This window comes from Saccopteryx leptura, chromosome 7 (genome assembly GCF_036850995.1).
Source record: "Saccopteryx leptura isolate mSacLep1 chromosome 7, mSacLep1_pri_phased_curated, whole genome shotgun sequence".
Taxonomy (NCBI): domain Eukaryota; kingdom Metazoa; phylum Chordata; class Mammalia; order Chiroptera; family Emballonuridae; genus Saccopteryx; species Saccopteryx leptura.
This window is the reverse complement of record NC_089509.1, coordinates 37,856,854-37,869,350: the sequence shown is the minus strand read 5'-3', so window position 1 is coordinate 37,869,350 and position 12,497 is coordinate 37,856,854. Positions and strand designations below refer to the sequence as shown.

The following is a 12,497-nucleotide window of genomic DNA, read 5'->3' as shown; positions in this document are numbered from 1 at the left end:
GAAGGGGCGGTGGCTGTCTGGTAACCCAACAGCTGGTAAAGCCGGAATGAAGTGACTGTGGCTAAATGAAGAATCAAAGCCTGGAACCTGAGGACAGGGGCTGAAGGCAGATTAAGTCTGGAGTCTGGGAGCAAGGGAGACTGGGTAGGGAGGGGACGCATTGCTGCATCACTCGCTTTTCCTCAACTTCTTCCCCAATGTCTATGCCATCCATACGGTTGCTCAAATAATTAACATGGCAGCCACCAACACTGGAAGTAGACTCTCCCCTCACTCCCCGCCATATCGCTGTTTATTATCCCTGGTGCTCCAGGACAAGCCACACTACTGAGAATCTGATGGTCCACCGGAAATAATATATCAGTATCCAGTATTACTTGCTTACCTGGCAAAAAGAGTTCTAACTAGCTCACAAAACCATGAACATTTTTTAAAAATTAGCAATCCTATTTACTTTTTTAGGAAATTTTATTCCAGTGGTAAATTGGCTTCATTATTGATACAAGTTAGCCAACAAGAGTCTTTCTTGTCTTTTCAAAGAAATAGTATTAGGAAATGTAAGTGAAGGATTTAAAAAAAAAGTTATATTCTTAATAATTAAATACATTCAAATATCATGGGTCAGCTGTGCTGAGCAAGATACGAGAGCAATTCTCACTAATGAAGTATCTCAGTAGTGGAATATCTCAGTGCCACTGGCCTGACTCGGCTCTGGCAGAGTGGCAACAGGGACCATCCTCTTTCCTGATCAGGCCACACGCCAAACTTTGACAGTGGAGATTCAATCTCCCTGAAGTGCGTGACCCAGGAAGCCAACCAAGTCAAGGTGGCCATGACTTCCTGCCCCCTCTTAACTCTCACCTTTTTGTTTTGGTTTTGATCACCTTCTCCCATATAACTCCAAGTCAAGGAAGGGGTAGACCCAGCTCTACTAAGCCTACTACAAAACAACAGCCAGCCAACAGGGCGCAAGGTTGTACCATGCCAAACCACCCCCCAAAAATAAATCTTGCCATTAGTACCGGCAAAGCCGCAGGGAAACTTTCTAGCCCAGCTCAGCTGTGGCACCACTAATATTCAGGGCTGGATTTTGCATTCACGCAATCTATACTCATAGGCATTAGTCTTCTCAAATGTCCTGAATTTATGACTGACCACGTCCACTTCATCATTCAGCAGAGGCACAGTTATGAACCAATCCCCAACACCCGTAAGTTCAATAGTTCCTCGCCCCTTAACCAATCACAGCTGAGAAGCCACAAGATGAAGCTTCAGTGAGAGCCTCCTACCTACTAGAATGGGTCATTTCCAGGTCCCTGTGTAATAGGAAATAGCTGAAAGGGTTCCTGAGCAGAGTTTGGAGATAGGTGTTCTCATCTCACTAACTAGACGGGGGAGGGGGGGGCTGGTACTGCTGCTAGTCACTTGTGCTCTTGGACTTCAGTTTCGGCATCAGTAAATTAAGGGCATGAGTGAATAGGTAGGAAAGGCAAAAGGACCTACACTTTACTTCATATGCTCTAATATTTCTTTTTGCCAAGTACGTGTTAACTTTTCAAGAAAAAAAATAAAGACAACCCTACCTGATATAATGATTTGAAAGTCCACTCAGTATCTCTAAAGCTCCCTAAATGCACCTTTTTCCCGAAACTGATGGCAAACAGCCCCGAAGCCAACAACAGTGCAGCAGAGGCTCTGTGTGCGGGAGCAGCACTCGCCGAGGCAGGAGCGAGAGCAGGGCATTCTCTGTCTACTCGGCTGCAAAGAGAGAGGAGAGCACCCCCTCCCTGCGTCGCGGCTGAGGTGTTCATTCGCAACTGTCCAAGGAACGTAACATCTCCAGCTTTTTACTCTCACACCACCATGGCAGGCCATTATAACACTTGCATCATGTCCCCACAGAGTCCTTGAACTAATGTCCTCATGGGAACTCAGCCCACTAACTCCAGCGCAGAAATCAGTTCACTGGGATGCACCTCACAACACCCCAAGTGTGGCAGGGAAGTCTTTCTTTCTGTGGTTTCCGCAGCCCCATCCGGACCAGAGTTAGTTCTCCCAGGTTACTTTAACTTAGGAGACCCACTAGAAAGGTCATCTTTGAATTTATGCAGTAATCCAGGAAAGGGCGAAGGGACATATCCGGGATGCTCTTACTATGGAAAGCTCTTTGGGATTTAATCTCTTAGAAATATTTTGTTCCCTAGGAGGAGCCATGGAACTGGCTTTTCAGTTCACTGTGGGTAGATGAAGACAAAGTGTCATTGCACTAATGCTCATATAGATGTCTTCACATCTACATCAGGCACCCTTCCTGCTCTAAAGGAGATTCCAGAATTGAGCGGTGAAGTTCAGTTTCACTTATAACAAATTACACCAATAGGCAGATGAAGGTAAAAGGGATAAAGAAAGATGAAATCTCTAATTCCAGGCTTCCACCTACCTTCTGCCTTTTCCTCCTTCACCACTGTCTCTCAAACATCATTTAGCTACTCTTTTTGTTTTGTTTTTTTGGTTGTTGTTGTTTTTGTTTTTGTGGCAGAGACAGAGAGAGTCAGAGAGAGGGACAGATAGGGACAGACAGACAGGAAAGAAGAGATGAGAAACATCAATTCTTCGTTGTAGCTCCTTAGTTGTTCATTGATTGATTTCTCATATGTGCCTTGACCGGGGGGGCTACAGCAGACCCAGTGACCCCTTGCTCGAGCCAGCGACCTTGGGCTTAAGTTGGTGAGCCTTGCTTAAACCAGATGAGCCCACACTCAAACTGGCGACCTCAGGGTCTCGAACCTGGGTCTTCCATTTCCCAGTCCGACGCTCTATCCACTGCGCCACCGCCTGGTCAGGCCATTTAGCTACTCTTTCATTCAACACATTTTGGATAAGCACCTGTTTTATTTCAGGCATTAGGCAACGTGTTGGAGGTACAAACACAGGTAACTCACTCCTGGTGGGGGAGACATTAAATACTTACAAAATAAAGAGACAGATTCATGCAACCATATGCAGAGGAAAACGTTAATGAATGGTATTAAATTCAGTTGACTTTCCTAAACTGAATCAGTAAAGAGCACTTTATTTGAACTCTCCAAATTTGCTTTTTTAGAGAAAAAAAAGATGTGATGCACCAATCTGCACAAATTCCACAACATAGAGAAATTTCAGGTTTCACTGTCGGTGCAAGGACAACCTTCGTTCACGAGGAATCCTGATATATTATGGTCATCTGATTCAAAGACGACTGTTGAAGTGACTGCCAGAACGCAACAGATGAGGTAGCTGAATTCTCCATGTCCTGGCTTATTAACATTTAAGACAATAACAACCTGAACTTTGAAGAGCTGAATGAACATCAGACAAATGATCAAATAACCGATCTGCTCCTCTTCGAGCCTTAAGCTATCCTCAACACCACCATCAACCCTATGGAGCTATTCTTGGTCTGAGAGAAGTATACATACACCTGTTGGGAATCTTCCATCATCAGCAGGTTTCCCTTTTCGGCATACTGGAGATACAGAAATCAGTAATTCATTAAAGCCAGAAAGGAGCAGGGCAGATTGAGTGGGCAGTGAGCGCTCCTGCCCGTCTGAGGACGGAGGGGGCTCAGCCCTTGCTCACAGGGCTCACTCACCCACCACCCGCCTTGCCAACACTTCACCCCCTTGGACTTGTCTTTCCTGTACAGTGCTCACTCACCAGCCACCCGCCTTGCCACGCTTCACCCCCTTGGACTTGTCTTTCCTGTACATTAACTATCCCTTTTATATCTGCTCACTGTCATAACATCATTTTTCCTTGCAATAATAGGTTCAAATAATACTAGTTAAAAACTAAGTCTCAAGAAAGCAGAATTTTTATTCTCTTGGATCCCAGTCATATAAGCAGCATGCTTCCTCTTCAGTCTCTACCTATTCTTGGTGCTCAACACAGCATGGAAAACAAGGAGAATTGTTACCATAATTTCATTACTGTTTTGGTTTAGGGGCTCAGGTCAAACAACACACAATGAGTTCTTCAGAAATTCTATATAAACTGTGGACATTTATTTCTTATGAAACATGGAAAAGCCCCTAGGAAAACCCCTCTGCCCCTGACACATTTTACCCCACAGTGGTGACCCAAGGGAGATGAGTAGGAGGAATTACAACACTCCTCAGAAACTTTCAGGGGGGCATGGGGTAAGGGACACAGCACCCTGAAGCGCATGACACAAAATGAAAGAGCGTTATATACTCTAGAGAGTGACTTTCCTAAGTTTAAAAAAAAAATCCCTGGAATAAATTTCTGCCCAAATCACTACCAATAATAGAACACTACATAATATTTAAACGAATAAGGTAGAAACATATACACTGACACATGTATCAAGAGGCAGAAGAGTGTATGTGTGTTCATATATTTGTTTTTAAATAACAAAAACATTAAAAAAAAACTGGAAGGAAACTTCAAAGTCTTACCAGGAGACCTCTAAGGTGTACAATTAAGAGGGTAGAAAGAAAATGGAGAATTCTATTTTTTTTATTTTATCTTCCCCTGAAGACTATGAATTTGTTCTGAGTTAATGATAAAATAAAAAAAACTGCTAAAAACTGAAATAATTTATCAGCCTAAGCAATGTCTCTTCATCAATAATTCACCTTCTTGCATGAATATACATCAATATGCATGAATGGAAAAGCGACTAAATCATAGGACCTGCATTATTGAAGCAGCACAGACTGCTATGCAAGGGAAATAGAAAAGCAGATCTGAATTTGGTTTGCCCACTTGACCAGGTCTCCCAGAAAACCTAAGACAGTTTGAAAATAAAGAAGAGAATTAAAATCATGCAAGAATAACAGTACAAGTAATTTTCTAAGTTTTCCTTTGATTACTAAGAAGCAGGAAGGCAAAGAGTCACAAAACAGAAATCCATGTATCCCCTTGAAAAAAGTCTAATATATTTAGGGAGGCTATCTTTTCTTTCATTATTTCTTGATAAAAGCATCATCGTTTCTTACCTGATCACAAATCAGTTCCCACTTCTTCTCATTGTCATACTGCCGCAGTAACCTGGCTTTGTCAGGGGGTAGGTTCATAGCATTCTGGAAAAAAAGAGGGAAGAGATATGTCACATTCACAACGAACTGCTCGTGGGTATAACTCATAGGAAGACCAAAGAATACTAGTGGGGTTCTTCAATTTCTAGCATCTCATTAAACCCGGAAGAAGTCATTTAAACATCATTCAGTGTAATGGAAGGGGAGAAAATGTGAAGTCCTATGCTGGGACATCAAGATAGTTTCCTTTGAACTACAGACTTGCATTTAAGCAAAGAAAATGCATTATTTCTTCATTTAATAGAGGGCTCTCCTCAATAAAGCATCAGAAACTTTTGAGAAGGTATTGCATCACATCAACTTGTTGTTCCACCTATTTAGGCATTCAGGGATTGATTCCTGTTTGTATCCCAACAGGGATAAAACCCACAACCTTGGCATACCAGGATGATGCTCTAACCAGCTGAGCTACCTGGCAGGGAAAGCCTTGAACTTTTAATGCTTAAGCCCCTAGCTCTCCGGAGGACTTGGCTTATAGAAAAACAATTCTCCTTGTCACACTACTATCTCACATCATCTAGTGAAACAAATTTAATAGAGGCAAGGGTCAGCGAGTTATTCTTACTTAAAAGAGTTAGAGAATTAATCATTGATAATATTGACAGCTATCAGGTAAGCATATTCCCTTAGACTCAGTCTAGCATCCAGATTAGAATGCCTAAATAAGTGGTAAATATACACCAGTTACTAATTTGAATCTAACCCATCTGAATCTAATAAACTGCCTTCACAATATTAAATTTGTAAATTACCCCTAAAGATGACAACATAATTAGAAGAGCTTTGGACTCCAGAGTCCTCACTGGTACTGCCTAGGGTTCTCACAGAAATATTTTCATACAGCCCATCTCTGAGGACTGTCTACTTGAACTAGAATAAAATATACCTACTTGTATTTACTTATTATTTTAATTTTACAATGTTAAAAAAAAACCTGGGATACGGCAAGGGAGAATTCCATGAGTATCTTTCTAAGGGAGCCCAACATTATTGGCCATTAAATAATCAGTCTATCATTGTTTATTTGCACCCTAGAGATAGATTACTTCCTCATAAACTGTTTTTGACCTCGTGTGAGTGCCCCTGGGTATGATTATGCATTAAATAAGAATAATAAGTTTATGAGGTAAGTTTAACGAGTTTTTCTTGGAGTCCTTATTAATCTCTTGCAATATGAAGGGGATAAGAGAAAGAATGTCTGGACTACAAGGGGCCAGGCACTGTATGAGGTACTTTGCATACATAATCACCCATAATCTTCACGACAAGCCCATGGGATAGCTATAATTCTCTACATTTTATACACATGGAAACAGACCTGAGAGAACTTGGTTAATTTGCTCAAGATTACACAGCTATACAGGAGCAAACACAGGACCTAAACCTAGTCCTTAGACTCCCAAAGACTATCACCAGAAAATAACACCAACCTTTTTTTTTTTTCCTGTAGCAATGAAAATAGCAAATAACTGACAGGTGAAAGTAGTGTGCAAACCCTGCTGCAGGAATTTAGAAGCAGGCCCTGCTGTTACTGCAAAAGGGAAGCCAAGATTCTCCTTCCTAGCTCTACTTTTATTTTAATGAAACAGTCATTCATTCAACAAATGTTTACAAAGCACCGTCCTTTACAAGCACAGTACTTGTAAAGGAACCACAGAGATTCAGTCTCCAAGGAACATCACATCATGGTGGAGAGACACAGGCTTGAGAAAGATTACCAGAGGGCAACTTTAGATTAAACAATGTGGAAGACCTTTTAGGAAAAAGAATTAAAATGAGTCCTAAAAATGAGCAATGAATCAGGCTAAGTGTGGACGACAGCACTCTGGGAAAAGACGCCAAGGCAGGGAACAGCTTTGCACATCAAGGAGCTGCAGGAAAGTACGTGTGGCTGGAGACAACGTGAAAGAGGAGGAACGGGGAAAAGATCAAGGTGGAGAGTTAAATCAAGGCTACGCCATGCCCAGCCACGTAGGCCAGGATAAACACTCTTTATTTATCTCGAGCGCAGCGGGAAGCCACTGAAGGCTTGTAAGCATGAGATGACATAATCAAGTGACATTTTATAAGATTACTGTAGATGCCATACGGAAAACTGATTAGAAACAGCAAAAGTGGAAGCAGGAGGCCAGTTAGGAGCCAGGGCAATAGTTCAAATGAATGATGACCTTACCCAATGAAGTAAGGTAAATGGATGTCAGAAAAATCTAATGCAGTTGATTGGTTAGACTTAAGGGATGAGGAAGGATGTCAACAAGTAATACCTTGCTTCCACCGTGATTCACTAAGTAAACGGTGGTCTAGTTAGTGAGAGCGGCACACAGCAAAAGGCCCAGATCTGGAACAGGCGGTGAAGAGTAAGAGTTATCAAGGCTCTGTTTGCCTCTGAGACAGCTCTGAGGCACCCAAGAGAACTGTCAAGCAGGTAGGCAGATGCATAATTCTGCAGGTTGAGAAAAGGGGTGTAACCTTCTGAATGAGAAGTCTTAAGAAGTCCCTGGGCCTGAAGACAAATTATTGTTTGGAGAAGTTGTTCAAGATCAGTACACCAAAACTGATACTTGGTAATCATTCATCTAAATAGAGAGTATGGGGTTTCTTTAAAGCAGCGGTTCTCAACCTGTGGGTCGCGACCCCGGCGGGGGGTCGAACGACCAAAACACAGGGGTCGCCTAAAGCCATCGGAAAATACATATTTATTATACAATACATCCGATGGCTTTAGGCGACCTCTGTGTTTTGATCATTCGACCCCCGCCGGGGTCGCGACCCACAGGTTGAGAACCGCTGCTTTAAAGAGTAGACAAAAATTAGATGTTGGTGATGTTGGTAAAACCTTGTGAGTATACTGAAAACACATTGAATTGTATACTTTAAATGGGTGAATTTGAGGGTACAATAAAGAATTTTATCTCAATAAGGCTGCTTAAAGTGTAAAAAATAAAATAATAAAATAAAATAGCCTGGTCTGTGGTGGTGCAGCTGATAGAGCATCGATCTGGAATGCTAAGGTTGCCAGTCTAAAACCCTGGGCTTGCCCGGTTAAGACACATACGACAAGCAAGCAACGAGCAACTAAAGTGAAGCAACTATACTTCCCACTCACCATACCTCTGCTCTCTCTGTAAAATCAATAAATAAAATCTTTAAAATACAATAAAATGACCCCTTCCATGGGTCAAGCCTCTGAACTGTTCAGGCATACATTGCACAGCTTAATAATTCTACAGGTACTGCGAGGAAGCAGCTCTATTTAAAATCAGACACTCCATAGAGGCCTGGCTCAAGTTCAGGGATGCTGTGATTAGCTGGTAATAACTACCCTTAAACTTTCTGAGAGTGAACTCATTCCTTTTGCACTGCACAGGGCAGGACTCTGGAGTCCAAGCTAAATGTCTGTGCAGGTAATTCATAAGAGTCCCAGATGTCTTCTGAGGAAAACATTGGCTCTATCTCTAGGTCCCTTCGCTGTATAAAACTAAATTGCTCTTGTATTTGGCTAAAAATGTAAATCAACTTCCAAGTTTTCTAACAGCAACAACTCTACCTCATCCACACTTTGTGACATCTGTGACACAGGGCTCTACCTTTCCTCCTTTTATCCATTGACCCGCCCAATATATACTGGACATTTACTGAAAGCACAGGGGAGACTTTAATGACTAAGTTGCTGCATGCAAGTCCATGCAAAGGGCCACTGAAGACATGCTATTTGAGTTGAGAAGGTTAGTGCATGTTAATCATTTATGTCTAGATTGCACATGTTCCTAGCTAAAATCAATTAGACCACCCAAGAGCTTTTTCTCTACAAGGAATGTCCCTTTACCTTCTTTCTACCTGGCCAACATTTAAGAATCAACTCAAATGTCATTTATCAGGAGAATCTTTCCCTAGCTAATCCAATGACACTGTAATACATGTCTCCAATATAACACTTTGTACACTGTACCCTAATAATCTGTTTACCTACCCAAATTCTCCACTCAACTGAGTACTTCAAGGACAACATTTTTTTTTCTTTTTTTTTCTGAAGCTGGAAACGGGGAGAGACAGTCAGACAGACTCCCACATGCGCCCGACCGGGATCCACCCGGCACGCCCACCAGGGGTGACGCTCTGCCCACCAGGGGGCGATGCTCTGCCCCTCCGGGTCGTCGCTCTGTCGCAACCAGAGCCACTCTAGCGCCTGGGGCAGAGGCCAAGGAGCCATCCCCAGCACCCGGGCCATCTTTGCTCCAATGGAGCCTTGTCTGCGGGAGGGGAAGAGAGAGACAGAGAGGAAGGAGGGGTGGGGGTGGAGAAGCAAATGGGCGCTTCTCCTGTGTGCCCTGGCCGGGAATCGAACCCGGGTCCCTCGCACGCCAGGCCGACGCTCTACCGATGAGCCAACCGGCCAGGGCCAAGGACAACATTTTTTTTAAGAGAAGGGAGGGGTGGGGGAACGAGAAGTATCAACTCGTATTTGTTTCACTTCAGTTGTTCTTTGATTGCTTGTTGCACGTGCCTTGACCGGGCAAGCCCAAGGTTTCGAACCAGTGACCACAGCATTCCAGGCTGACACTCTATCTACTGTAACACCACAGGTCAGAGAAGGACAACTTCTTTGTTAATATCCAATGTCTGACAGCGTGTTCGACAAACAGGCACTATGCATGTTGCTGAATAAATGAAGAGCAAACCCACTGTCATACTCTGCAATCTAAAATATCTTCATTGATTTAGCGTTTATGTTTCAGCCATTGACAAAGTTTGCACACTAAAGAGTGTTTGTTTCTTAGAAAACCTCAGTCAGTGATAACGTCTATTATTCACTAATTATCTTCCAAACATGAATTCATGGGGGAAAATCTTCAAGTTCAACTCTAGCAACATTTCCCTGAAGAAAAAATGATGTTGTAGGCATTCTTCTGCCACAAATAATAAACCATGGAACCTGAAGTTTATTTTGTTATTATTCTCAATAAATTTGAATTGCTATCAATTATAATAATTAATCTGCCCAAACTGGTAGTTACATTTACAGTCTGTATTTTAATTTTATTCTTAACTGCACTATATTACATCGTTTTGAAATGTGATTTCCTCTCAGAACCTTACCTTTCCTATGTAATTCAGAACCTTTGAAGTATTAAGTTATCAGATACAACAACAAAAACTCTTCTCTTGCATAACCATCTGCATAGAAAGGAGAAAGGACACAGGCTTTACAAGCAGTGTTGCTGTGGAAGCAGGAAAAAGCTTGTCACAAGAGACATAGCTTAGATAATCTTTTAGTTCTTAAAAGATAAAAAAGAGCCATTGCTTTTTAAAAATTTTTTTGGTAAAAAAAAAAAAAACACACGTAACATGAAATTTGCCCTTTTAGCCATGTTTAAGTGTACAGTTTAGTAGTATTAACTGCAGTCACAGTGTTGTATAACACATCTCTAGAACTCTTTCATCTTGCAAAACTGAAATTCTACCCAAACAAGAACTCCTCATTTCTCCCTCTGGGGAGCCCTGACTTTTCGCTACAAAAAAAAAACAAGGAAATGTGATGGTTGCAACCGGATGCTTGGGCAGCACAGAGAAACAGGGTCTAATGAGGCAGCCAGGGGCAGGGATTTACTAGCGGGGCTCTGCAGTTGGACTGGCTGGATTTCAACCCTGCTCTGTCAGTTGTCACTGGGGCTCTTGGGCCACACAACTTCAATCAAAAAGCGAACTAAAATGAACAAACAGTCCAGACTTGAAAAAGCCAGTACATATATTTCAAAATTGAAGGTTAGAATCAAAGCTAAGGGTAAAAAAAAACAACAAGATGCAGCATTTATTGATTGTTATGCTGTGTCTCAGGCATGTTGGCTCTCTGCACACATTACGCAAGTTATTCATCTTCAAAAGAGAGGTCTGAATGGTCACGTTCTTTCCATGACACTTAAGCTATAGAGTTTCTATAATAGGACCTGTCTGAGCAAAGCAATCCAAAATTTCTACTTGAATAACCAGAGACACCATCATTAGCATGCAAAATTAAATTAAAAAATGCATAATAATAGCCTGACCAGGTGGTGGCGCAGTGGATAGAGCGTCGGACTGGGATGCGGAAGGACCCAGGTTTGAGACCCCGAGGTCGCCAGCTTGAGCGCGGGCTCATCTGACTTGAGCAAAGAGCTCACCAGCTTAGACCCAAGGTCGCTGGCTCCAGCAGGGGGTTACTCGGTCTGCTGAAGGCCCGTGGTCAAGGCACATGTGAGAAAGCAATCAATGAACAACTAAGAAGTCGCAACGCGCAAGGAGAAACTGATGATTGATGCTTCTCATCTCTCTCCATTCCTGTCTGTCCCTGTCTATCTCTGCCTCTGTAAAAAAAATAAAAATAAATAAATAAATAAAAGTAAAAAAAAATGCATAATATTGTTTAAACTATTGATATTTTCAGACAAAATAAAGGCATTTTAACAGTAGTCTAGAATATCTTCAAAAAATATGAAGCCTGACCCAGCGGTGGCACAGTGGATAGAGCGTCGGACTAGGATGCAGAAGACCCAGGTTCGAGACCCCGAGGTCGCCAGCTTGAGCGTGGGCTCATCTGGTTTGAGCAAAAGCTCACCAGCTTGAGCACAAGGTCGCTGGCTCGAGCAAGGGGTTACTCAGTCTGCTGAAGGCCTGTGGTCAAGGCCCTTATGAGAAAGCAATCAATGAACAATTAAGGTGTTGCAACACACAATGAAAAACTAATGATTGATGCTTCTCATCTTTCTGTTCCTGTCTGTCTGTCCCTGTCTATCCCTTTCTCTGACTCTCTGTCTCTGAAAAAAAAAATGAAGTAAAACCCAAAAATAAGTTACTGGGTTACATCCATAGATAGCCAGATACTCTCTTAATTCAGCAAACACTTAATAAACCCCAATGAAAAAAACAAATGAAGCCCTGGCCAGGTAGCTCAGTTGGTTAGAGTGTCATCTCAATACACCAAGGTTTGATCCCAGTCAGGGCACATACAAGAATCAACCAATGAATGCATAAATGTGTGAAACAACAAATCAGTGTTTCTCTCTCTCTCTCTCTCTCTCTACCCCCCTTCTGCTCTCTCTCTAAAAACAAATAATTTTTTAAAATAAAATCAATAAATAATTTTTTTTTTTAAACAAATGAAGGTGGAAACATGTAAACTCAGGCTTCAGTGAAGTGGAGGGACAGCAGGTAAGTACACCAACACAAGACACAACCCGTCTCATAATACAGCCAGACCTGGAAACATGTAAACTCAGGCTTCAGTGAAGTGGAGGGACAGCGGGTAAGTACACCAGCACAAGACACAACCCGTCTCATAATACAGCCAGACCTGGAAACATGTAAACTCAGGCTTCAGTGAAGTGGAGGGGCAGCGGGTAAGTACACCAACACAAGACACAA

General features: G+C 42.2%; 1 protein-coding gene across 4 annotated transcripts in view; it reads right to left on the bottom strand.

The window, feature by feature from the left end:
* FMNL2 (formin like 2) overlaps nucleotides 1-12,497 on the bottom strand; it is a 350,215-nt gene that overhangs the window by 138,576 nt on the left and 199,142 nt on the right. For all 4 annotated transcript variants that reach the window (XM_066345365.1, XM_066345367.1, XM_066345363.1 and 1 more), the window contains exon 2: nucleotides 5,001-5,084. In XM_066345365.1, the coding sequence (XP_066201462.1) occupies nucleotides 5,001-5,084 (84 nt within the window). The remainder of the gene's footprint in view (nucleotides 1-5,000; nucleotides 5,085-12,497) is intronic.